The sequence below is a fragment of the Carassius gibelio genome, chromosome A20, assembly GCF_023724105.1.
Source record: "Carassius gibelio isolate Cgi1373 ecotype wild population from Czech Republic chromosome A20, carGib1.2-hapl.c, whole genome shotgun sequence".
NCBI classification, from domain to species: Eukaryota; Metazoa; Chordata; class Actinopteri; order Cypriniformes; family Cyprinidae; genus Carassius; species Carassius gibelio.
Genome location: NC_068390.1, coordinates 21921561 through 21946993, shown reverse-complemented (window position 1 = coordinate 21946993; position 25433 = coordinate 21921561). Strand labels below are relative to the sequence as shown.

The window sequence follows — 25433 nt, the reverse complement described above, 5'->3', positions numbered from 1 at the left end:
AAGTGAATTTCCATAAAAAAATCACAATGTCCAATACAAATCAATAAAAGATTACATGAAAAAATTAAATCCCATTCAATTAAACACAATGTCCAATAAGATTCTAAACATCAAATAAAATCCTACAGGACAAAGTGAAATTCCATTAAAATCAATCAGAATGTCCAATAGGATTCCAAGAGTCCAGTAAGATCCAATAGGACAAAGTGAAATTCCATTAAAATTAATCAGAATGTCCAATAGGATTCTAAGAATCCAGTAGGATCCAATAGGACAAAGTGAAATTCCAAATTGGAATTTCACTTTGTCCTATTGGATCCTACTGGATTCTTAGAATCCTATTGGACATTCTGATTAATTTTAATGGAATTTCACTTTGTCCTGTAAGATCCTACTGGATTCTTAGAATCCTATTGGACATTCTGATTGATTTTAATGGAATTTCACTTTGTCCTGTAAGATTTTACTGGATTCTTAGAATCCTATTGGACATTCTGGTTGATTTTAATGGAATTTCACTTTGTCCTATTGGATCTTACTGGACTCTTGGAATCCTATTGGACATTCTGATTGATTTTAATGGAATTTCACTTTGTCCTGTAGGATTTTATTTGATGTTTAGAATCTTATTGGACATTGTGTTTAATTGAATGGGATTTAATTTTTTCATGTAATCTTTTATTGATTTGTATTGGACATTGTGATTTTTTTATGGAAATTCACTTTGTCCTGTAGGATCTTATTTGATTCTGTTAATTACTTTTTTAAGAGTAACTTTACTTGTTTAGATTAGCACTGTGTGTGTGTGTGTGTGTGTGTGTGTACACTTGTAACCCATAAAAATGCAGCCTACATATACACAAATATATATTTTTTTTAATTCATAATACAGTAAGGCAAATATTTTAAATGATATAATATCCGAATAAGTTAAATTGTATTACATTTGACTAAGAATTCATAGAAACAGAAACATCTACAATGGTTGTGTCGTGACGCTTCCCCTTTAAGAAATCCGAATGTAGTGCGCGTGACACTCCAGCGTGCATAATTTGAACGGTAACGGTCAGGCGAGGAAGCTGAGAAATCGAGTGATTAACGTTGTTTAGCTTGTTAAAAGTTTATTGAAAGACGCGTAAAAGGAAGAAATAATGATACTTATATGAGCTGCATCCCAAACGAACCATTTTGGGTGAAGTAATTATATCTGTTGGTGAGTTGTTGATCTAACGTTAGTTACTGTATCTGCTGATTAGTACAGGAGTCTGCCATTAACGTTACATAGCAAAAGCTAATTTAACAACTGATATTAATGAAATATTAATGTATGCCATTTATAATAAAATGTAATTGTATAAAACACTGAAGTAGCGAGTACAGAATGCCTGTTCTGCCACCATTTTGAGCGTTTTGAATTGTGCTTTACAGTTTTGTGTAGCGCTTTATTTGTATTAATGGATTAATATGTTCTGTTGTGCAGGTCAGGTTTTATGTTCCAGTTAAAAAGTTTGACATGAGACCGTTCTCCCGTGATATGAGTGTGAACATGAAGACACGCATGACAAGAGAATAGATGGCGAGCCTTTGTCAGCTGAAGGACCTGTTACATTGCCTGGTAACCAGTTGACTATATGCATGGTAATTCCGCATAAAGATAAGCCAATACTCGTAAACTTCCGGTAAAACTGATTTAATGTTGTGGTTTATACAGGTACAGAAACATCTCCTGCCTAATTCTTGTCAGAAAAAAAACTTCCATCTTCATAATTAATGATAGCATAACAATAATGATAGATGATGGCATTCACATACAGTTTTATGTTATTTAACAACACATAATTGTATATGCCAAGCCTAGTATTCCCAGGCGATTACCTAGACACGTAACTACATTGAAATGCTGAAAACTAAACACTATAGTAACTGTTTATAGGCCAGTGGTTCTCAAAATTTTAAACCAATTATATGCATTAAAATTCAGTAGCGTAGTAGGCCTAACTATTATTATATTTACTGTTGTCAGCCACTTTAACATTGTTAATATACATTTTGAACATTAACATTAACACTACACTGTGCTTACAAACAGGTAAATAAAAAAAAACAAAAAACTGAAATAATGATTAAATAAAAATGTGTTGTACCTAAAAGTTAAATAAAAACTGTGTTGGACTTAATCTTCATTTGAGTTTAGTTATTTTTGCATTTAAGTTCAAAAGTATTGTGCTTTAACATTAATTTATAATTAAATTAGTGATTCAGCTAGAGGGTCTTGTAGCACACTTTGAGAACCACTGGTTTAGGTGTAGGCTAACATTAGTGATGCTATCTCCCAAATTACATCACAATGCTCTGATTACCTTCTTACTTAGTCATGAACATTTTTTAAACCCTTATAATATTTACCCGCTCAACTCTGTAGCTGTGCAGTAAAATTCACTTTAAAGATTTTGACTCCAAATTTGTGTATTTTTCTCGTACTGAAGTATAAATTATAGCAAGTGCAGGAATCAAAAAGTCTCATATCATTTAATAAAAATAAAAGAAATGTCCCAACGCTAACAGTGTATAAGGGAGAATTATTTAAATAATTAACTAGTTAACTACAAATTAAATAAGTTAAATATTAATGGTATAACAATTAAATAATGCATTAAATATTTTTTTTTATATTTTCAGATTTAATTTAGTAAATAATTTTTTTTTATTTTATCTTAACTGTAAAAGCTGCTAAATATATTCAGTTAACAAAGACTTGTTACTGTTGTAGTTTTGTTAATCTGAATTTAGTTCAAATCACATAATGAATTTGAATTTGGCTTGTCTTCCGTTATTACTGTCAATCGAAGCAATGAGTCCAGAACAATTTAGCAGAATTACCTGCGTAATATTTAACACTAAAAACATTTAATGGTAAATGTGGACGTTTCATCCTCTTAGATAAATAAAGATTTTCTTCAAATTGTGAATAGATTTTATTAGAGAAGCTGAGAAAAGGCCTCTCCCCTTAAAGCACAGTACAACTGACTGGAAATGACTGAGCTGGCTTATCTAAAACCAGGAAGTAATCGTGCATATGTTCAATTGACAGAGCATTAGTGATTGCTTGGGAATATATTTGATACAATATTTTTATTTTCGTTTTTTTTTTTTTCTGTTTTTACATTACACACTAATAGTACTTTATTACATTAAATGAACAGTTTAAATTCCCTTTGAGGTGTATTATAATGATTTACAATATCAAATTCTACATATTTTTTAATGTTTTATTGTTCTGTGTTGTGATGTGATTGTATTTGCTATTATTATTATTGTTACAGTAAAGTGTTATTTTCATATTCAACTTCTGGTCTCTTGTATACACTTTATATGTTCCTCCTCACTCTAGATATGTTCCTCCCTTTGGGTCTAGAACTGGTTTAGTGTATATTTACATTGGAAGCACAAGTGCTACATATTGTGTGTGTGTGTGATCAATCCATTATCAGGGCCTTAGAAATTTTTCGTACTAATGCTGTATGCTGCACAAATCACCGCTCATGTTTTTTACAATGTTACTTAAGGTCATGCAACATACAATAAACAATGTCTACATCAGGGTGAGTTTAGGCAAACTGCAAGTACTATTTGTCCATAAAACAAATACAATGGAAAAGTGTACCTTTTTAGAATAAAAAAAAAAATCCCATATAAACAGTCACCCAACTGGATCCCATTAAAATCCTATAGGACTGATCCTACAGGATATTTATGTCTTGTCCTACAAGACTATTCCTATCAGAATCCTATAGGAACGGTTCCAAAATATGATAGAAAATCCAATTAGAATCCTGTACAGTTTTCTTATTGGAATCCTTTAGGATTTTTTGACAAGGGCAACATTTGGAGAATACAACATATAACATAAACAATGCACTATTTAATAACACACATCACTTGTACTGAAAATTGGCTCGCCTCTCTTTTAAGCAGGCAAATGCCGCGTTTCCACCGAAATTACCCGGAACATTTGTACCAGGAACTTTTTTTCCCAGGAACTTTTTTCCCCCCAGAACATCTCGGTTACGTATGTAACCTTGGTTCCCTGAATAGGGAACGAGATGCTGCGGTGACGTCACCACGTATGGGAACACCTCCGGTGTGACGAATGTCTGAAGCCCTATACCATCCCGCCAATCCTATTGGCCAAATGGCGCATAGCACCACCCTACGCATGCGCACGCATGATATACCTGGGTGCAGCGCGCCATTTCGCTCAGATTTCATGACTGAAGATGAAGAAGTTATCAAGGTACGGAACGGCCAGAACCGCAGCATCTCGTTCCCTATTCAGGGAACCAAGGTTACATACGTAACCGAGATGTTCCCTATCATAGGTCACTTCGATGCTGCGGTGACGTCACCACGTATGGGAACGATATACCAAAACGCCTGACGTACCTGATAACTGAGATCCGAGGAAGCATCTGCTCAAGCGGAGAGAACCCGGGAGCCAGGAGCCATCCTCACATCCAGACTGTAGGACTTGATAAAAGTGCTCGGTGAGGACCATCCTGCCGCAGCACAGATATCATCCATAGAAGATCCACTGAGAAAAGCTTGAGAAGAAGCCACAGCTCAAGTGGAATGAGCCTTAATTCCTAAGGGCGAAGCGAGTCCGCGCGCCTCATAGGCCAAAGAAATTGCCTCCACCAGCCAATGGGACATGCGCTGTTTTGGAACCGCATGGCCCTTACTTTTATGTCCAAGACAGACAACAGCTGGTCAGATTCACGCCAAGGGGCTGTACGATCCACATAAGTCTTTAAAGCTCTCACAGGGCAAAGACTTAGATCTCCTGACCCAGCCTCAGCAGGTGAAAAAGCTTCCAGGAACACTTGCTGAAAGCGAAAGAGGTTAGATGCGACCTTAGGAACATAGTTAGGCCTGGGCCGCAGCAGCACCTTCACAGAGCCCGGTGCAAAATCCATGCATGAGGGTGAAACAGAAAGAGCCTGTAAATCCCCAACTCTCTTGAGGGAGGATAAAGCCATGAGAAGAAGTGTCTTCAGTGTCAAGAAATTATCCGATACGGTCTCCAAGGGCTCAAACGGATGCCCTGATAAACCTAGCAACACAATGGATAAACCCCATGAAGGAACTCGCACAGGGCGGAAAGGCCTCAGCCGTCGCGCACGCTGTACGAAACGAGAAACTAGTGGATGACGCCTCATAGAGGCACCGCCTATGTATTCGTGGTAAGCTGAAATGGCTGCCACGTAAACCTAAAAGTGGCTGGTGTTATGCCATTCGAAAAACAATCCTGGAGGAACTCCAGCACTGAAGCCACTGGGCAGTAACTGGATCCACATTACGATTGCCACACCAGGCTGTAATCAGTCTCCACTTGAAAGCATATAAGCGTCTCGTAGAAGCTGCTCTAGAATTCAATATAGTCTCAGTGGTTTCAACAGAAAGACTGGGACATACTAATGCACTCCGCTCAGTGGCCACGCCCACAGTTTCCACAGATCCGGCCTCGGGTGCCAAATCAGCCCCTGTGCTTGTGATAATAAATCCTGTCTGAGGGGAATCTCCAAGGAGAGCCCGCTAGCAGACTGATCAGATCCGCAAACCACGGCTGCGTGTGCCATCGCGGAGCCACCAGCAGCAGCTGATCCACTCTGTCCCACCGTATTCTGCATAATACCGCTGGGATCAAACGAATCGGAGGAAAAGCATACAGACTGGTCGTGGGCCAGCTGTGAGCTAATGCATCCACGCCCAGGGGCGATGGGGGCATAGGGAGAACCATAGCGGGCAATGCGTAGTCATGTTTGACGCGAATAAATCCACTTTCGCTTGCCGAATATCCGCCATAAAAGATTCACCGTCTAGAGGTGTAATCTCCATTCTCCCTGTTCCAGAGCCCGTCTGGATAGCATATCTGCTCCGAAGTTCAAACGTCCGGGGACATGAACAACTCGGATCGACAGAAATTTTCTCTGAGACCAGAGAAGAACATGTCTCGCCAGCCTGCACAGGGGGCGAGAGCGTAATCCTTCCTAATGATTCAGGTATGAGACAAACGCTGTGTTGTCTGATCTGAGCAGCACAAGACGGCCGATCAGCAGATTCGCGAATTACTGGAGAGCCAGAAAACTGCCAGTAATTCCAACCGGTTTATATACCAACTGCGTTGTGCAGCTGTCCACACTCCATGGGCTGGTAGCCCTTGACAAACAGCTCCCAAACCGGTCAAAGACGCATCCGTCGTGACGGTCTCTGGGAAAGCTCAAATCCCCAGCCGAACCCCGGTAGGAGAAACTCGGTTGGCATCCATAGCTTTAATGACATCACACAACTCCGTGTCACCGAAATCGTCGGATGCGGAAGACAACGGGGTGGAATATTTCGTCTTTCCGCCCACTTTTCCACTGAAAAGGGCGCATGTGAAGTAACCCCAGACAAATTACGGGGAATGCCGCTGCCAATCGTCCAAGTGGTTAACAGACGGACGCCCTGGAGCCGCAACGGGGCCAGAGCTACATCCATGCATTGAGAAGTACGGGGTCTACGACTTCTATAGCCCCTTTGCTCAGCAGAGTTGACATCTCCTGTCACAACACTGCTATTACCATCAGTCTACCACCGTGGAAAGAATTCAGCGGAAAGAGGCGGGCCTCTAAAAAACGAATTGGTGTATCCGTGACAATTGTGCGTAACACCCATTGAGAAATGCCGGGCAAGCGTTCCACGCGACCCAAAACGATACTAGCAGTCTCAAATTTCCGCTTTCTGCAACGCTGTCATACACATAATGTCCGTGCACGGAAAAGCCTGCGGCATTCGTGCACAGGGGAAGTGTATGCATAAGAGCTATTGCGTCCCGTTGTGTATATTCCTGAACGTGTCCACGGCAGGAATTAGACCAACGAATTGAACATCAGGCTCTGCCGCTAACTAAACGGCGGCTGTGCGAGCCGTCATAAACGGGTCGTCTGTGTAAGACCCTTGAATCGCCCCTCAAGATCTGAAAGCTGGATTGCGCAGTGTCTGAGGGATTATTATTTATTATTTACGCCTGGCGTTACAGCCCGATCCAATGCTGCTCGAAGCGCTGTTTGCTGCGAGACAGTCAATGTTAGAGCGTAGGGACTGCAGTGAGAGTGTTGGATGCGCATTAGCGGTCCAACAGCACTCTCTAGTGGAGGGCACAGTCCCTGGCGAACATGAAGTAAAGCGCATGCGTAAACTCGCTGCGTTTCGTTGTGTATAATCCTGAAGCGTATCCACGGCAGGATTAAATTCACCAAGATAAAAATCGGGCCACGTCGCCATTGCGAGAACGTGGCGGCTGTATGAGCAGTCATAAACTGGCCATCTCTGCCAGCCTTTTGTGCCGTCCCTCAAACTCTGAAGGCTGGATTGTGCAGAGTGTCTGAGGGGGCGCTCAAATGATAGCTCAATCCAATGATGCTCGAGGTGGCTTTGCTGCGAGACAGTCAATGTTAGAGCGTGGGGACTGCAGTGAGAGGGTTGGATGTGCATTAGCAGTCCAACAGCACTCTCTAGTGGAGGGCACAGACCCTGGCAAACATAGAAGGAAAGCGCAAGCGTCAAACTCGCCGCGTTTCGTTGTGTATAATCCTGAAGCGTGTTCACGGCAGGATTTAATCCAACAAGATAACATTAGGCCACGCCGCTGGCGAGAACGCGGCAGCTGTGTGAGCCGTCATAACTGGCCATATTCGCCAGTCTCTCGTGGCGTCCCTCAGACTCTGAAGGCTGGATTGTGCAGAGTGTCTGAGGGGGCGCTCAAATGATAGCTCAATCCAATGATGCTCGAGGTGCCTTTGCTGCGAGACAGTCAATGTTAGAGCGTGGGGACTGCAGTGAAAGGGTTGGATGTGCATTAGCAGTCCAACAGCACTCTCTAGTGGAGGGCACAGACCCTGGCAAACATGAAGTAAAGCGCATGCGTCAAACTCGCTGCGTTTCGTTGTATATAATCCTGAAGCGTGTTCACGGCAGGATTTAATCCAACAAGAAAACATTAGGCCATGCCGCTAGCGAGAACGCGGCAGCCGTGTGAGCCATCATAAACTGGCCATATTTGCCAGCCTCTTGTGGCGTCCCTCAGACTCTGAAGGCTGAATAGTGCAGAGTGTCTGAGGGGGCGCTCAAATAACAGCTCAGTTCAGTGACGCTCGAAGTGCTTGTGCTGCGAGACAGTCAATGTTAGAGCGTGGGGACTGCAGTGAGAGGGTTGGATGTGCATTAGCAGTCCAACAGCACTCTTCAGTGGAGGGCACAGACCCCAGCAAACATAGAAGGAAATGCATGCGTCAAACTCGCTGTGTTTCGTTGTGTATAATCCTGAAGCGTGTCCACGGCAGGATTTAATCCAACAAGATAAACATAGGGCCACGCCGCTAGCGAGAACGCGGCAGCTGTGTGAGCCGTCATAAACTGGCCAAATTCGCCAGTCTCTATGCCGTTCCTCAAACTCTGAAGACTGAATTGTGCAGTGTCTGAGGGGCGCTCAAATAACAGCTCAGTTCAGTGACGCTCGAAGTGCTTGTGCTGCGAGACGGTCAATGTTAGAGTGTGGGGAAAGAACGAGAGGCTTCTCGTAAAGAACCGTAATAAGAGAATAAAATTTGCCGAAATAGACACGACTCGATACGTCTAGACGAGACTAGGTCGCGGCGGAGTTTGGCGCGATCCGTTCGGCTAGAGAGGTAGTCAAACGGTATCGCTATATAATAGCAGTCCGCCATGTAGCACACTGAGGAAGGGGAAGCGCGTTTCTCCTGTCCGCTCGGAGGGAGAGAACCGCTTATGCAGGTCAGAGCCTACTCTGAGTAGAAGCTGCGGTTAGACAACATAGTATAAAGCAAAACTGCTCTGATCAACGCGCTCGAGTAGGGGAGAGCGAGCAAGTGGAAAACTCCAGTGCATCACTGTACTCATAGTCAAGCCGCACATATCGCCCCTAACCAACACCTCGTGCGGGGCCTCGGCGACCGCAGAAGCGAACGGTGGGGGTTAGACGCGAGGCGACTGAAGAAATAGACTCCAGAGCGCGGATACTTTTCTTATTTTACCATAGCCGTAGGCTATCACAGAGAGAACATGAGAGAGGCTGCAAACGAATCTCTCATGAGTGCCTCCCTGTGATAAACCCAATACGGCTCTTACCTTTCGTTGACTCATCGCGTCCGCGAAAGAGGAGTTAACACTGCTCGAAGAAAATCGCTGGAGAACGCGAGATGATAGGGCACAGAAGATTCGCTATTCCTGAAGGAATGAAATCTGAGCGAAATGGCGCGCTGCACCCAGGTATATCATGCGTGCGCATGCGTAGGGTGGTGCTATGCGCCATTTGGCCAATAGGATTGGCGGGATGGTATAGGGCTTCAGACATTCGTCACACCGGAGGTGTTCCCATACGTGGTGACGTCACCGCAGCATCGAAGTGACCTATGATAGGGAACTGTTGCTTTCTGCGTTTCCACCGCGGTGTAAAGTACCGGGTAGATTAGGCAAATATACTGGTGACGTAGGTCTGCGCGCGTTTCTCAATACAAAGTACCGCTGAGAAAAAAAAAAAAAAAAGTACGCTGATTTTGGACGTGCATCCTCGTAGTTGGTTCAGACTTTGTGCATTCGTCTCAGGAGTGTGATGTCCGCAACGACGCAAGTCCGGTAAATCTATAAACAGCAGCGTACTTGATAACTTCAGTCTGCTCCTCATGGCTACTGCATATTTCCTTACTGTATATTTACAATAAAACGAAATATGATATCAAATACCACTGCCTCCTTTCGTTTTCATTTAAGCATAATAACAACTGCAGAAATGTACTTAGGGAAATGTGTATATGCAGCCATTACAATGAAACGAAATATTATATAAATTTGCCTTTTTTATTTTCATTTTAACATATAGATAAATTGAATACAGACCAAAGAAAACCTGTTAGATTTACCCCGCAGCTGTATTATATGTTATGTTTAACCACTAAAGAGACATCAGAGCCAGCGGCACATATCAGAAGATCTGTCCGAGATGAGGCTGCTCTCTGCGGATACATAAGGACTGAGCTTCCGCTGATCGAGTGGAGCTCACCGTCTACGAGATCGGCGAAACACATTTTTTAAATAGGCAAGATCTTTATAAATAAACCATAGATTTGAGTTTTAAACAACTACTTCTCGCCTGAAATAGTTTTAAAATTACATTTCATGACACAATAACAGTAATATTTGAAAATTATCCGAATAAATGGTGGTTGAACTCAACCAATGCTGCGTGAACTCAGATCGCTTTGGCTACTGCAATTTTCCCCTCAGTATATTTACAATAAAACGAAATAGGATATAAAATACCACTGCCTCCTTTAATTTTCATTTAAACATAATAACAGCTGCAGAAATGTACTTAGTTCAGGGATAAGTGTAACGTTATATACAGCCATTACAATGAAATAAATATTAAATAGACTTGCCTTTTTATTTTCATTTTAACATATAGATAAATTGAATACAGACCAAAGAAAACCTGTTAGATTTACCCCGCAGCTGAATTATATGTTATATTTAACCACTAAAGACACATCAGAGCCAGCGGCACATATCAGAAGGTCTATCCCAGGAGAGGCTGCTCTCTGCGGATAAATGAGGACTGAGCTCCAGCTGATCGAGTGGAGCTCACCGTCTACGAGATCGGCGAAACACATTTTTAAATAGGCGCTCTCTTTATAAATAAACAACAGATTTGAGTTTCAAACAACTACATTCTCGCCTGAAATACTTTTAAAATTACATTTCATGACACAATAACAGTAATATTTTGAAAATGTTGATCCGAATAAATGGTGGTTGAACTCAACCAATGCTGCGTGAACTCAACCAATCAGCATGTTTAGCGCCAAAGTCCCGCCCCCGAAAGTTCCGGAACTTTAAAAAAGTACCACCTCGCCAGCAGGGACTTTCTGGGGGGCATTTTTTTACCCGGAACTTTTATTTAGTTCCTGGTTCCTGTGGTGGAAACACACCAAGTACCGGACCAAGTCCCTAGTTCCTGGGTAAAGTTCCTGCGGTGGAAACGCGGCTAAGTGATCAATTACCCTCTCATTAAAATCAGGCATGTTCCTGACAAGTTCCCTCTCCATTGAAAGCATGGCCAATGCATTCAGATGTTCCTGTCCCATTGTATTTCTCAGGAACGTTTTGATTCTCTTTACGGTGGAGAAACACCTCTCAGCTTCAGCTGTTGTCATTGGAGTGGTTATGAGAATGTTCAACAGCACCACAGTCTCAGAGAAGGTTTCCTGGAGGTTGTAGCTCTGTAGAACCTGGTACAGAGCCAGTGCACCACAGCAGCCCCTGAAGTCTGGACTTTCATAGATCAGAGAAAGTTCAGTCCTGAGCTTCTCCTTGGGTAGCATGGGGTATGCCCTCACGGTGGTATTCAGAGCCTCTTCAGGGAAAGTTTGCTGGTGCTGGTTAAACAACCCTCTTTCTAGCAGCACGGCACTCACAAGGTGGCTGGTGAAGGAAAACCTGTCTCTGGCATGGCCCAGGATTGTGTCACAGATCTGTTAAAATTATAAAAGCGCTCAGGGACCAGGAGGGTCACGCAATTGCGAAATAGAGAGGGTAAACCATTTAGGAAATGCGATTGGAGAAGGATTTGGAAATCCGAGGGGGGAAAGAAAATGGAATAACTTTGTTTAATTTATAAAATGGAAAGGTATTTATAATCAAATTTATGAATTGTGTTATTTAATTCTCATTTTAGAAACAGGATTTGAAAAAAAAGCACAGCATTCAACGAATAATCAGGGTATCTTCCGTCCATTCCAAATCCGTTTCAAATTAAAAAACAGAAAACGAAAAACTCAAGAGGATTCAAGTGAGAGAACATGAATTAAATAACGAGAAATGGAAAAATGGCTCGTTTATTCGTTATTCCATCTAGGTTAACAAACGGAAAATGAGTTTTTGACTTGATTTCTCATTTTGTCGTTTTGGGTTTAATAAAAAACGGCTTATGGCTTCAATATTTCATTCGCACTTGTGGGCGGAGCTGAAACGCTCCTTTCATCTGATTGGTCGGATCGCTCCGCCTTCAACTCGAGCTTACATTCTTTCAGAATAAGAGTCTTATAAGAGTAGTGTCTGAAACCACCGCTCACTGTTAATTAACATAATATTTGAGTCAGATATTGCTGTGCACATAATTCTTGCTGCTGTGACTTGCAAGTCACGCCTTTAAATTATTTCTAGGTTATAGTATTGTATGAATATTGTCCCACTGTAAATACAGTGCAAATAGTTTTGTCTCCTGGGATAAAAGTGAAGTGGAAATAAAAATCAATAATAGACTGAACATTTCCATGATAATATGTCTGTAACATTTACCACTCTCATCTTTTAAGTCTAATGGCATTAGGTAGGTGTGTGTGACATTAATAATTAATTGTGGAAATTAATATAGTTAAATTTATTAAATAAATTAGAATTATTAGTTTTATTACATGCAAAATTGAATGATGTTTCTCTTTTAGTCTTCTTTGTTGGCCTTGACAACGACTAAAATTTTACTGTTTCACCAAATTCAGCTCAGATCTTCAGACTCGTTTGACTCGTTGGTGTAACTGGTCAGACTTTTTCCTTTTCAAAAAATCCTAGTGACTTTCATTATCTGAGCGATGAAGGTCTTACACTTAAGGTCCACTAGAGGGGGAGACAGGATTTCTGTTTATGTAAGTTTAAATGACAGATAAATACATTAATTTCATGTGTACTACCATGAATATGCCATATCTGTGTAACACAGGTTCTTCAATGATAGATGGCGTGGTAGGGGGGTATACCTTAGCTCAATGATAGCTGTATAATATAAAACAACATTAACTACTGCAGCTGGTACCAAATAAAAATGATTAAGTTTTGGAAAAACTGCAAGTCAAATGTACTTGCACAAATGACTTGCTGTTACATAATACCCCATATGCGTTGTTGGGGACGTTTTCGTCCACTAGGGGGTAAAGTTGAGTCTTATTTTGGTCACAACTTTCTCTGTGTTGCAGCTAATGGAATGATTGGTGACAAATCTTATTTTGACACTTATTTTGGGAAAATGCTTGAAATTTTTCAAAAACTCACTACCCTTTTGTTATGTTTGGGATGAAAACACCCACTAAATTAAAATGCTGTAAAAATGTCTCAGATAAAGATTTTTTTTTTTTTTGCATAAATCTATTAATCACCCTCAGTCCTGATCAAACTACCAAATGTTAAAAAAAAAAAATCCAAGATTTTAACTCTTTAATTACCAAGTTCATAAATTATGTCACTGATTTGGGAAGAAAAAACACACACAAAATGACATATTTTCAATATAAAAAGTAATTGTGGACTGGATTTTTTTTTTTTACCTTTTATGACAGTCTTGGGCATGTCAAAGATTAGTAACTGTAGATTAGCTTTGATGTATTGTTAGTTTTGTGCAGCATTAGATTTTAATTTTTTCTCCCTCATTTATTGTTGGTGGCTGTTTTTGTCCCATTGACTTCCATTATAACGAAATTTTTTGCTTGCAAAGCCATGACACCGTTGGTGGTTTTCCCTGTTGGGAAGAGGTAACATTTGTTATTTTTACAGTTGATCACTAGGTGGGACCATTAACCCTTTAGGCCTGTGCAAAAAAGGCTTAGTTTCTGGCCTGTATATAGAGTTATATGGAGTTTAACAGCAAATTATAGTGTGTGTGTGTGTTTGTGTGTGTGTGTGTGTTTGAGAGAGAGAGAGAGAGTGTGGGAGAGACCTTTGTTTACTTACCTTGATGTATCTGAAAAAATCCAAATATGCACCTCATGCTCTCAGAACTACATGGACTAAACAATAAAAAAAAGAAGTGTGTTTATGCACCTGCTGACTTTTGATGGTGAAAAGAACGGAGGGCCTATGTGTGAAATACTTGTCTTTTCTTGATGGTGAAGCCAGTTTAAAACCTTTAAATCTTATAAAAAAAACTACTTTGAACATAATTAATTATGGACCAAAATGAAATACCAACTTCAAATAAGCAGCAACTCGCTGGAGGGGTCAAGCTGCATAATCATTTCTAAAACTCTGGTTCAAGTCAAGCCCTTTCTCGTATTGCTTGCTGCTCTTCTCACCATCAAATGACCAGAAGGATGGCATGCAAGTGTTTAAATCCATGTACTGTTTTTGTTTAGTCTATACTTATCACCACCATTAAAAGGCAGCAGGTGCATAAATACACTTTTGTTTACTCCATGTAGTTCTGAGAGCTGAGGTGTACATTTAGATTTTTTCAAATACATCAAGGTAAGTGCGCAAAAGTCTCTCTCTCTCTCTCTCTCTCTCTCTCTCTCTCCTACACACATACACACAATATAATTTGCTGTTATACTCCACATAACTCTATATACAAGTCAGAAACTAAGCTTTTTTTTGCACAGGCCTATCTAAAGGGTTGATGGTCCCACCTAGTGATCAACTGTAAAAAATAACAAATTTTACCTCTTCCCAACAGGGAAAACCACAAACAATCAAGAATGCATGATTATGTTTCATGGCTTTGCAATCAAAAATGTAATTATAATGGAAGTCAGTGAAAAAAAAACATCCACCAACAATAAATTAGGGGAAATTTTTTTTATCTAATGCTTATAGCAGTTTAATTGAGTGAATGTTTTCATCCCGAACATAACGAAAGGGTAGTGAATTTGAACAATGCACAAGGGATACATAATAATTTTTATTTGGCACCAGCCGCAATTAATGTTGACAGCTAGCAGGAGTGTGGTGGGGTGCGAGGTCTGTTTTGACCAATGGATGGAGACCTCAAGGCAGTGGCCTTAATGCTTATCTGAAGATTTGTCTTTATAGATTACAGTTTACATTGTACTTACTGAAGTACACCTCTGCATGCAGACACCCAACTATACAAATTCATTTATAGATTTAAAACCCAGTCCTGAACCGGGAAAACCATGTTCTGCAGAGTTCAGTTCCAACACACTTGCTTGGACATTGCTACTGATCCTGAAGACCTTGCTTAGCTTGGGTGTGTTTATTTGGGGTAGCTAAACTTTGCAGGACACTGGCCATCCAAGAGGATGACTGAGAGTCCTGACATTAGCATTTACATTCAGTGCATGTGATTTATCAACACTGAGTACATCTTAAAATGTACAGCTCATGAAAAATAAAAGTTCTAGATGGACAAACATTAAATGAATAAACCAGTGTGAATAAAAAATATATTAAAATACATTTGGAGGTAGGTTGAAAAAGCCAGAATGGGAAGTTTTAAAGTACAGCTTGAAGTGTGAAGTTTATTCTTGTACACAGATATGGCATATTCATGGTAGTACACATGAAATTAATGTATTTATTTGCCATTTTACGTAAATAGAAATCCTGTCTCCCCCTCTAGTGGACATTAAGTGTAAGACCTTCATTGCTCAGATAATGAAAGTCACTAGGATTTTTTGAGAAGGAAATTTGGTGAAACATTAAAATTTTAGTCGTTGTCAATTACTCTCATAATAAATGATAATAATGTTCAAATATATGTTGGCTTTCTCAAGGCCAACAAAGAAGACTAAAAGAAAAACCATTCAATTTAGTATGTAATAAAACGAATATTACTAATATATTTCATAAATTTAACTATAGTAATTTTCCCAATTAATTATTAATGTCACACACACCTACCTAGTGCCTTTTGACTTAAAAGATGAGAGTGGTAAATGTTACAGACATATTATCATGGAACTGTTCAGTCTATTATTGATTTTTATTTCCTCTTCACTTTTATCCAAGGAGACAAAACTATTTGCACTGTATTTACAGTGGGACAATATTCATACAATACTATAACCTAGAAATAATTTAAAGGCGTGACTTGCAAGTCACAGCAGCACGAATTATGTGCGCAGTAACATCTGACTCAAATATTATGTTAATTAACAGTGAGCGGTGGTTTCTAGACACTACTCTTATAAGACTCTTATTCTGAAAGAATGTAAGATCGAGTTGAAGGCGGAGCGATCCGACCAATCAGATGAAAGGAGCGTTTCAGCTCCGCCCACAAGTGCGAATGAAATATTGAAGCCATAAGCCGTTTTTTAAACCCAAAACGACAAAATGAGAAATCAAGTCAAAAACTCATTTTCCGTTTGTTAACCTAGATGGAATAACGAATAAACGAGCCATTTTTCCATTTCTCGTTATTTAATTCATGTTCTCTCACTTGAATCCTCTTGAGTTTTTCGTTTTCTCTTTTTTAATTTGAAACGGATTTGGAATGGACGGAAGATACCCTGATTATTAACGAATACACAGTTTGCAATTCCTCTTTAATATTTCAATTTAAAATGTGCAATTACAAAATGCTTTGCGAATTTGATTTCTTTTTGTATTAATTGTTGAATTTGAAATTATATTTCACAATCTTTATTTTTATTTCACAATTAATTACTTATCACAATGATGTAGTGCTTTTTCAATGACTATCCTGGTCCTCCATAGAATACTGTATCTTTGTGAGTATAATGGATAAATAATGGGTGAAGAAAAAAAACAACTGCCATCCATTATTATATCTAACTGTAAAAATAGAGATTGTGATTTTCTATCACTTGGTTCCAGCGCTTGAGTATGTCTACATCATTGGTCAGGAGTGAATGCAGATACCTCTTTAGACAGCATCTGCTTCTCCCGTTCTCCTAATGCTGTGTTCACACCAAACGCGAATAGAGCGTCAAATTCGCGTCTACCGCGCCTAGTTTGCCGCTTGACCATTTTGAGATCATTCGCTTCATTCGCGCGAGTAATTCGCTTGATTCGCGCGTGAAATTAACTTCACAACAGACGCGAATTCGCGTCATGGGGGGGCTTCTGCCAGCTGAGTCCACGGAGCATTTTCAACCGCCATTTTTATTCGGATAATTTTCAAAATATTACTGTTATTGTGTCATGAAATGTAGTTTTAAAAGTATTTCAGGCGAGAATGTAGTTGTGTTAAACTCAAATATGCGGTTTATTTATAATGACAGCGTCTATTTAAAAAATGTGTTTCGCCGATCTCAGAGATGAGCTCCATGCGATCAGCGGGAGCTCCGTCATCATGTATCAGCCGAGAGTAGCCTTTCCTCGGCTAGATCTTCTGACATTTGCCGCTGGCTCTGATGTCTCTTTAGTGGTTCAAGATAAAATATAATTCGTTTGGGGTAAAATGAAACGTTTCTTATCTTTGGCCTTTATTCAATTTATCTATTAATATATTTTATATGTATACATAGGTCCTTTTTATTCCGGTCTCTATAGAAATATGAACTTTTGTCATATAGCTCCGGTTGACTCCTCACTGACAACATCAGTCATTCCTCCTTGTTGAATGAGTGGAGAAGGGTATTCCTGGCTGCACAACCCGAGGCTGCAGGAACATACTGTTGAATGAGTGACTCCTAGCAGGCTCCTGATTGGTTAACGCGGCGCGAATTGACGCCAAAGTTCAAATTTTTCAACTCGGGCGGCAGACGCGAATTCGCGTCAAACGCTAAATGCACAAAAAGCACCATTCGCGCTTAACGCGCGTTTCGCGCGAAGCGCTCTATTCGCGCGTCAATTCGCGTCATTCGCGCGAACTAGACGCGCGAATGAGGCGAATTCGCGTCTTCCGCGCCGCGCTTAACGCCCCATTCGCGCCGCGAGACCTCCAGACGCGCGTAAACGCGCCTTTGCATTGACTTAACATTGAAATCATTCGCGCCAGACGCTCTATTCGCGTTTGGTGTGAACACAGCATGAGGCTCTCCTTGAGCCTGTGTTACCTGGTGTTTCTTCCTCCTGCTTTTGAGAGGAGCTTCGGTCTCTGAAGGGAGACAGATCAAAAATGTTAGAATATGAATGAAACAGTATGTCTTTATCAACAATTTCTGTCTTTTAAAAAAATCAGTCATAGTAAGTAATAGAAATTGTTTTTTGCATCTGCTCTCTGGAAATGGTTTGGGGGGGGGGGGGGATCAATGTTTCTGGACGCGCTTAAATAACTTATGTAAATAAGGTGATGAAACAGCCATAATAATAATAATAATAATAATAATAAATGAAACTGAAAATGCACGTGACTAAATTAGTTAATTACTTATAAGGGCAAGGGGTAGGCGGAGGGGTAGGGGTAGGGGAAGGGGTATAAAATAGAATTGGGAATCCTCTTGCCGTGAGGTTAGTGTATATAAAAATATTTTGAGCATGTTTCTGTGTAAATAAGTAAATAAAATGTGTTATTACCATATATTGTATGGTTATTACACGTTATAAAACGTTAATCATTTTCATAATCTCTACAGCATTTTCTCAAGCTCTCTTAACCAAGTATAGGTCTCTGCCAGGAAAGTAATGGGAGTTACTAGATGTTTTTACACCATGATACCTGATTGGTTGATGCAATAGTGACGTTAGGTTTAGGGTGGGGTTGGGTAAGGGGGATCATTTAGATTGCATGATTTAGAAACACCCAGCAGTTTGAAAACACCCACATGGTGATAAACGCCCACTTTGCTCTGCAGAGACCTAAGTCTCCTCCTAACGGTTGCCTGGAAGGCGGAACGTTTCGTCCCCTAAAGTGTTTCTCTCAGGGTTTGTTTCGTTGTAACACATTCTGCTTCCGTTTACAGGATTTGTTTTGAAAAATAAGCGGCAGTCATGGAGGAAGATCGTGAGAGCGAGGCAGATTGTAGAGTAAATGTCAAGTCCAAAAAACATGTTCGTGGACAGCTTGAGAAGTATACAGACTTATTTAAAAAGTTTCTCGATGGCCAATACCACATTTCTGAGGAAGACAAAGGCAAATTGCTGCAAGAAATGGTTGTGGTAAGTCTCGTAGAATAAAATAGATTTCCGTTCAATTATTTCTTGTCTTTATCAAGTGCATCTTGGTTTTAAAGTCGAAACATCATCTGTTTTGCCTGTGGTATTCAATTATGGGAGTTATAACATTGACAAAAATTTCTAAATGTGTTTAGATAGACACATAACACACTTAACTTTACTCAAATGTGTTTTTCATCATCTTTGTTATTGTTGTCGTTTCTGCTGTTGTTGCTGTGTATATTTTTTCTTCCATTTGATCTTATTTGTCTCTTTTCTCTTTTAGAACTTTGAATTCACAGTGCAAGAAAATCTAGTTATTGGTGGCGTGTCCTGGGATGAGGCATCAGAGGATTATTGTGAAGGTAAGTTACTGTCACAGTTTCAGAGAACTCATAACACTTTTTGCAAAACCAAACCATAACATTATTAACCATTACTTTGTGTATTTAGAGTATGAGAGCACAATTAATGACATTATGGATGAGAAAATAGTTGAGACTGCCTGCAAACGCAACTCTTACCCAAAACAAATACGCAACCAGGTTGTGCGGTCATTAAGAGCAGAGAGGAAACTTCTGGTGAGACATGTTTTTTTGTTTTCTTTTATATAATAGCATTTATTCAGAATTAAAAAATAAATTAAATCTTCTTAACAAAATCAGAATAAATCGTGACTCCTTATAAATCACTTCTTAACAATATATACACTCCCGGTCATAAAGTTGGGATCAGTAAGAGCAGGGTTGGTTTTTTTTTTTTTTTTTTTTTTTTTTACAGAAGTCTCTTATGCTCATCAAAACTGCATTTATTTGGTCAAAAATACAGAAATAAGCTGAAATCTTGCAAAATATTTTTACAATGTGAAATAATGGTTTTATTTTAATATCCTTTAAAATATAATTTATTTCTGTGATGCAAAGCTAAATTTTGATCAGCCATTACTCCAGTTAAAAGTGCCACATGATCATTACGAAATTGTTCTAATAGGCTGATTTATTATAAGAATTATCAATGTTGGCAGCAGGTTTTTGGGGGGAAACTGCGATACTTTTTTCAAGATTCTTTGATGAATGAAAAGTTAAAAACATTTATTGAAAATAAAAATCTTTTTTAACAATATAAATCTTTTTAACAAAATCAGTATAAATCTTCTTGACTCCTTATAAATCACTTCTTAACTACTTAAAACATCCTTGCTGAATAAAAGAAAGAATAAACATGAGCTGACCCCCATTCTTTTGAACTGTTGTGTACATTGTTAGAAAAGATTTCTATTTTTTAATAAATGCTTTTCTTTTAACTTTTTATTCATCAAAGAATCCTGAAAAATTGTATCACCGGTTCCAAAAAAAAATATTAAGCAGCACAACAGTTTCCAGCACTAATAATAAATCAGCATATTAGAATGATTTCTGAAGGATCATGTGACATTGAAGACTGGAGTAATGATCCTGAAAAATGCAGCTTTGGATCACAGGAATAAATTAGAAAAACTTTATTTTACATCGTAATGATATTTCACAACATTAATTTTTTTCCGAAATCATTCTTATCGCAAAACTTAAACCCATATATTTATATATTTCACAATCAAATGTATTAGTCTTTATAGGAAGTTATTTGTATTTTTCTTTTATTTGGAACTATTTGAGAAGACCATATGTTCCACCACTGGCCACTAGATGTCATAATATCATTCTTTTACAATTGTAAAATTTTAGGTGTTCCACCTCTGGTTACTAGGAGTCGTAATATATTTGAAAATAAACTAATGTGCTTCTGTAACTCATACCGTATACTTTGGTGTTTTTTCAGAGAACAGGTCTGATTTTATTTAGAAGACCTAAACATTGCTGTGTGAATTTAGCTCATATTTTTACTGTTAATCCATTATTTTAGGGTTTGTATGAACAAGCTGTGAAGCCACAAAACCTAAAGCCAGACCCAGCTCAAGGTGTGTGCACCTTTGTTTTTTGTCTTTTTTAGTAAAATTGCATAATTTGTATAACAGTCCTTTATGCAGTATTAGTTACCAGCTGTTTAACATTGTTTTCACAGAGTGTGTCAAAAGAAATGTATCAGCTTCTGCACCTGCAGTGTTCAAACAAGCCAGTATGGTTATGAAGGTACAAATGTATTATAATTACCATGTTTGTGTGTGTGCACATATACAGCACTGTGCAAAAGTCTTAGCCATTAGTATTTTTTGCGTCTGTGGCCTAGTGATTAGAGAGTCGGACTTGTAACTCCAAGGTCGCAGGTTCAAGTCTCAGTGCCTTCAGGAGTTGTAGGTGCGGGGAGTGAATGCCCTTCAGCCCAATCCTTATGGCTGAAGTGCCGTTGTGCATGGCACTGAACCCCTAATTGCTCCCCGGGCGCTGGAGCAAATAGCTGCCCACTGCTCCAGGTGTGTGTGTGTGTGTGTGTGTTCCCTACGCTCTGATGTGTGTGGGCACTTGGATGGGTTAAATGCAGAGCAGCAATTCCGAGTATGGGTTACCATACTTGACAAATGTCACAACTTTCATTTTCACTTCACTTTTTGTTTAAAAAAAAATATTTTCTGTCTTTCTATTTTTTCTAAGAATTGCTATCTTTAGCTGTTGTGCATGTCATTTTACATTTCCAAACATTCCTTTTGCCATTAATTGTAATAATCCGATATGCACAAGGAGTCTGAGAACAGCCAGTGCTCCACAAAGAGATCTCATCACCATCATTTAGTCCAGCTGGTATTACATAAAGAATCAGAAAAAACTGAGACAGAATAAATCCTGAAGAACTGTGGAAATGTCTTCAAGACACTTGAAGAAAACTTTGTGCAAGTGCACCTAGGACAAAAACCGTTTAAAACCAAAAGGGTAGTTGCGGCAAATATTGCTTTGATCATATTAAATGACGTTAATTGATAAATAAAATCTATTCATGACATTTATTTTTGAAAGCATCCTCACTTGACAACATTTTTACACCTAAAACCTTTCAAAGTACTGTAACTATGCTGATAGGTTTCTTCAGGTGTCTTGGAGATGCTGCCGTGGTTCTTCTGGATTTAGTCTGTCTCAGCTTTTTCTTTTCCTTCATGTAATCCCAGACATACTGGATGATGGTGAGATCACATCTCTGTGTGGCACACTGGCTGTTGTCAGACTCCTTGTGCATATAAAAATCTCACTGGATTTCTAATATAATTAATGGCAAAAGGAATGTAAACTATATTTCCTACTGACACACTACAGCAAAAGATAGAAAAATAACTGTTTTTTTTTTATTTTTTTGTTGTTGATGAAAATATTAATGTCCTAAGACATCTGCACAGTACTGTGTGTGTGTGTGTGTGTGTGTGTGTGTATATATATATGTATATATATATATATATATATATATATATATATATATATATATATACATATGTTAACATGCTCCATTTTCCTTCATTCTGTTCAGTCTCTGAAAAGTCTGAAGCAGTCAGCTGAGGGCTTGCGTCAAGTACTTGACATGCAGCCTTCAGCGGAGTCGATGGAAATCTACAGAGAAGTGTTAGTAGGAGACGTCTGTCCGGATCTTTACCACAGACTTCCCTCCACTATCAAAAGAGCTGTGTCTGATTCAGAATACAGTGCAGACTATGTACCTGCTTCAGAAATCATCCAAAATACTGATGTAAATTAATGTGCATCTGTATATTTGTGTGTATCATTTTGTGTAGCTATGGAGAAGGGCAGTAAAGGAGTGTTGTATTGACACGTGTTATTAAATAAGTGTTTTGTATGCTGGTTCTTACCCATGTAATGTAAATAAATCTTCAAGAAATACTTCATGCATATAGTTTCTCACCACTTTCTTTTTGCATTTTAATAAATTAGGTTTTTAGAGAAGTATTGTGCTGATGTGGTACAGGTTCATACCACAAGGTGTTATTGGTCTACCAGTGTTGGTTTCCAAATTAACTGGCACTGAACATCTTTCTATTAAACAAATGAGCCAAATAAACATTGACTATAAGGGCTCTTTTTGCATACAAAGATGTAAAGCTGACAATGTTCTTACATAACTATTATTTTATTTTTATGCCTTCTCTATAAAGTTGCAGGAATATATATCTTTGAGCAAAAGGCTAGTAATGGCTGAACTATTGAACTATTCAATTTTCAGTCATGTAACGTTATCTTTTGTTGTCCATTAGGATAGTAGTAGCGATTTTGTAACTTATTTTGGCTGCATTTGATTTTACTCTTTAAGAAATTCATATTGCCTAACGGAATGTTTAAAATCTTTTGCTTGTTTGTTTTTTGAATAGCTTTTACAAATCACCTGTTCAAAATGGAAAAGACATTCAATTTCGTGGAACGACCAAAAAGCGTTAAAAATACGAAAACATGCACACCGTCAGAAGTTGGAGTTCTCGAGAGCACCACGTGACTTCAAAGAACATCAGCCGAAGGCATTTTCAAGAAATCGCTTATGTTACTGAGGGATGTTGACAGACAGTTAAACATGTCTAACTATGCGCTAATTAAAACGACATAACAGTTCGCCGTGATTTTCAATACAATTTCGTGAACGGAAGTGTTTATTGCGCTCGTGCTCTTCTGCACCTGTCATGTCACATTTCAATGCGAAAAGTAACTTTCCTCGAAATGATGCTTCAGCTTTACGGTTGTTACGAAAGAGTGAGGTATGTTACTTATTTATTCTTGTTTCCTTTTCTTTACATACTTACAAAATAATGTATAACCTAATATAAAAATGTGCCTAATTTACAAATAACTACTTTCCACCGAACACATGCATTCTTTTCTTTCTGATCTATGCCGCCCAAAATGATTTTATGGGGAACTGTTTGTGAATTGTTCTGTTATAATGATATAAAACTGAACATTATTATAAAATATTCAGGAAACAACACATCATAACAACCATAACATATGACTGTGATTCAGAGCTCTGATGATGATGAGAAAAGGCTGAAAAGAAGAGAAAAGAACCGAGTTGCTGCACAGAGGAGCCGCAAAAGACAAACCCAGAGAGCTGATGAGTTGCATGAGGTTTGCAAGCTGCAAATTATATAAAATATAAAAGATGTTAATTTCTGCATTTGTTCTTCCTAGTAAAATTTGCAGATGTAATGTGTATTTTTCCTATGCACATATATGTTGATAATTGTGGACAGACATGGGAAAATGCATCAAATTCACACTGATGCATCCAATTGATATGGTTTTTGACATGCTGAAATTTTCTGTAACCAGGCGTATGAATGTCTGGAACAGGAGAACAGTCTGCTGAGGAAGGAAGTCCAGATTTTGATTGAGGAACAGCAACGCTTGACAGATGCCCTTAAAGCCCATGAGCCTTTGTGTCCTGTCTTGAACTGTGGTATGACCTCAACATCAAGGTCCATAGGCACGGTGTCACCTGAGTTTATGTCTAGATAGTGACACTCACATCTGATGCTCATGATGTCTGAATTTCCATTTAGCATAAATTAACTATACATGTAATCATGCAAGGGATTTATGCGTACTACCATTTTTATTCTAAAGTATTACATTGTGTGTTCAATATGCAGTGTTTTCTTTGCAGTGTGTGTTCATACAAGTGAAAAATGAAGTCCTGCTTGAAACTGCAATGTGACAAGTTATGTTCAGAATACATAATCTAGCCACATGTTAGTTTTCCCACGGTCACGCCTCACGTGAATACATCCATTTTGGTATTTACTTTGATAAAGTCAATAACCACTAACTAAACCATCTGTCGTACCACAGTTAGTTTGCTGTGAATGAATGAGATGTGAGAATGCACTTCTGCTTTATGAGAGCCGATCCAACCATAAAGTTAATTTCAAAACTCTGTGACAGCAGGTTTATGTCTGCATATTATTAATTACTATTCAAAATAACCATAACGGTTTAATTTACATGTTAGTGTTACTTTTCTGTCTTGCTTGATCGTGTTTTGCTTTTGGAGTGTATTGTAACTATTAAAAAAATAAACAATTATTTTAATAAAAACATCATCATTCTGTTTTATACACTCTGTGATGCAGATTGAAATCCAGTAATTACTGAAAATGAAATAGTCATGCAATTTCTATTAAAATGAGCTCACCAAATCAGAAAAATTACCCGGATACAATTTTTCACTCATTTGTGTTGAAACCATATCTGGGGGTGTTTGCGGTAAGCTGGTGGTCATATTTGTTACTTGAATGCATCACTTCCTCAAACCTCTGATGACTTACCTTCCTAACCAGTGCAGGGTACACACTTCTACATTTCTCTTCCAGTTTTCTCTTCTCTTCTGAAAAGTCCTAGAGCTCCACATGAATATGTTGACTTTCATTTTAAAAACTTTAAAGCCAAAAAGCACTGCTAGAGAAACATAAAACGCCTAGTTTTATGTTTATTCTAGCACAAATTAAATTGTTCAGAATGGGTCGAGTGTAAAGAATATAGTTTCTACAGAAAATACAATTCCCTTATTTAGGGCATGGCAAAATATATGTAGCACACCAGTTTTAA

At 38.8% G+C, this 25433-nt stretch overlaps 2 protein-coding genes across 2 annotated transcripts in view; both read left to right on the top strand.

Annotated features, from left to right (window-relative positions):
* LOC127938549 (kinetochore-associated protein NSL1 homolog) overlaps positions 1-22730 on the top strand; it is a 34696-nt gene extending 11966 nt beyond the window's left edge. The window contains exons 2-7 of the mRNA XM_052535248.1: positions 18711-18906; positions 19190-19268; positions 19357-19484; positions 20806-20860; positions 20965-21032; positions 22354-22730. Of these exons, the coding sequence (XP_052391208.1) occupies positions 18739-18906; positions 19190-19268; positions 19357-19484; positions 20806-20860; positions 20965-21032; positions 22354-22578 (723 nt within the window). The 5' untranslated portion in view covers positions 18711-18738 and the 3' untranslated portion in view covers positions 22579-22730. The remainder of the gene's footprint in view (positions 1-18710; positions 18907-19189; positions 19269-19356; positions 19485-20805; positions 20861-20964; positions 21033-22353) is intronic.
* Positions 22731-23329: 599 nt separating this feature from the next.
* LOC127938550 (basic leucine zipper transcriptional factor ATF-like 3) lies at positions 23330-24932 on the top strand. Its single transcript, XM_052535249.1, has 3 exons — positions 23330-23584; positions 23850-23954; positions 24159-24932. The coding sequence occupies exons 1-3, from the start codon at positions 23510-23512 to the stop codon at positions 24342-24344; spliced, it is 366 nt and encodes a 121-aa protein (XP_052391209.1). The 5' UTR covers positions 23330-23509; the 3' UTR covers positions 24345-24932.
* Positions 24933-25433: the final 501 nt, after the last annotated feature.

What these genes read in the sequence shown, in the direction of transcription:
- LOC127938550 (XM_052535249.1), top strand. Translation starts at nt 23,510, where the DNA reads ATGTCACATTTCAATGCGAAAAGTAACTTTCCTCGAAATGATGCTTCA. An exon ending in GGTTGTTACGAAAGAGTGAG is followed by an intron (nt 23,585 to 23,849) that starts GTATGTTACTTA and finishes ACTGTGATTCAG; the next exon opens with AGCTCTGATGATGATGAGAA. An exon ending in GAGCTGATGAGTTGCATGAG is followed by an intron (nt 23,955 to 24,158) that starts GTTTGCAAGCTG and finishes TTCTGTAACCAG; the next exon opens with GCGTATGAATGTCTGGAACA.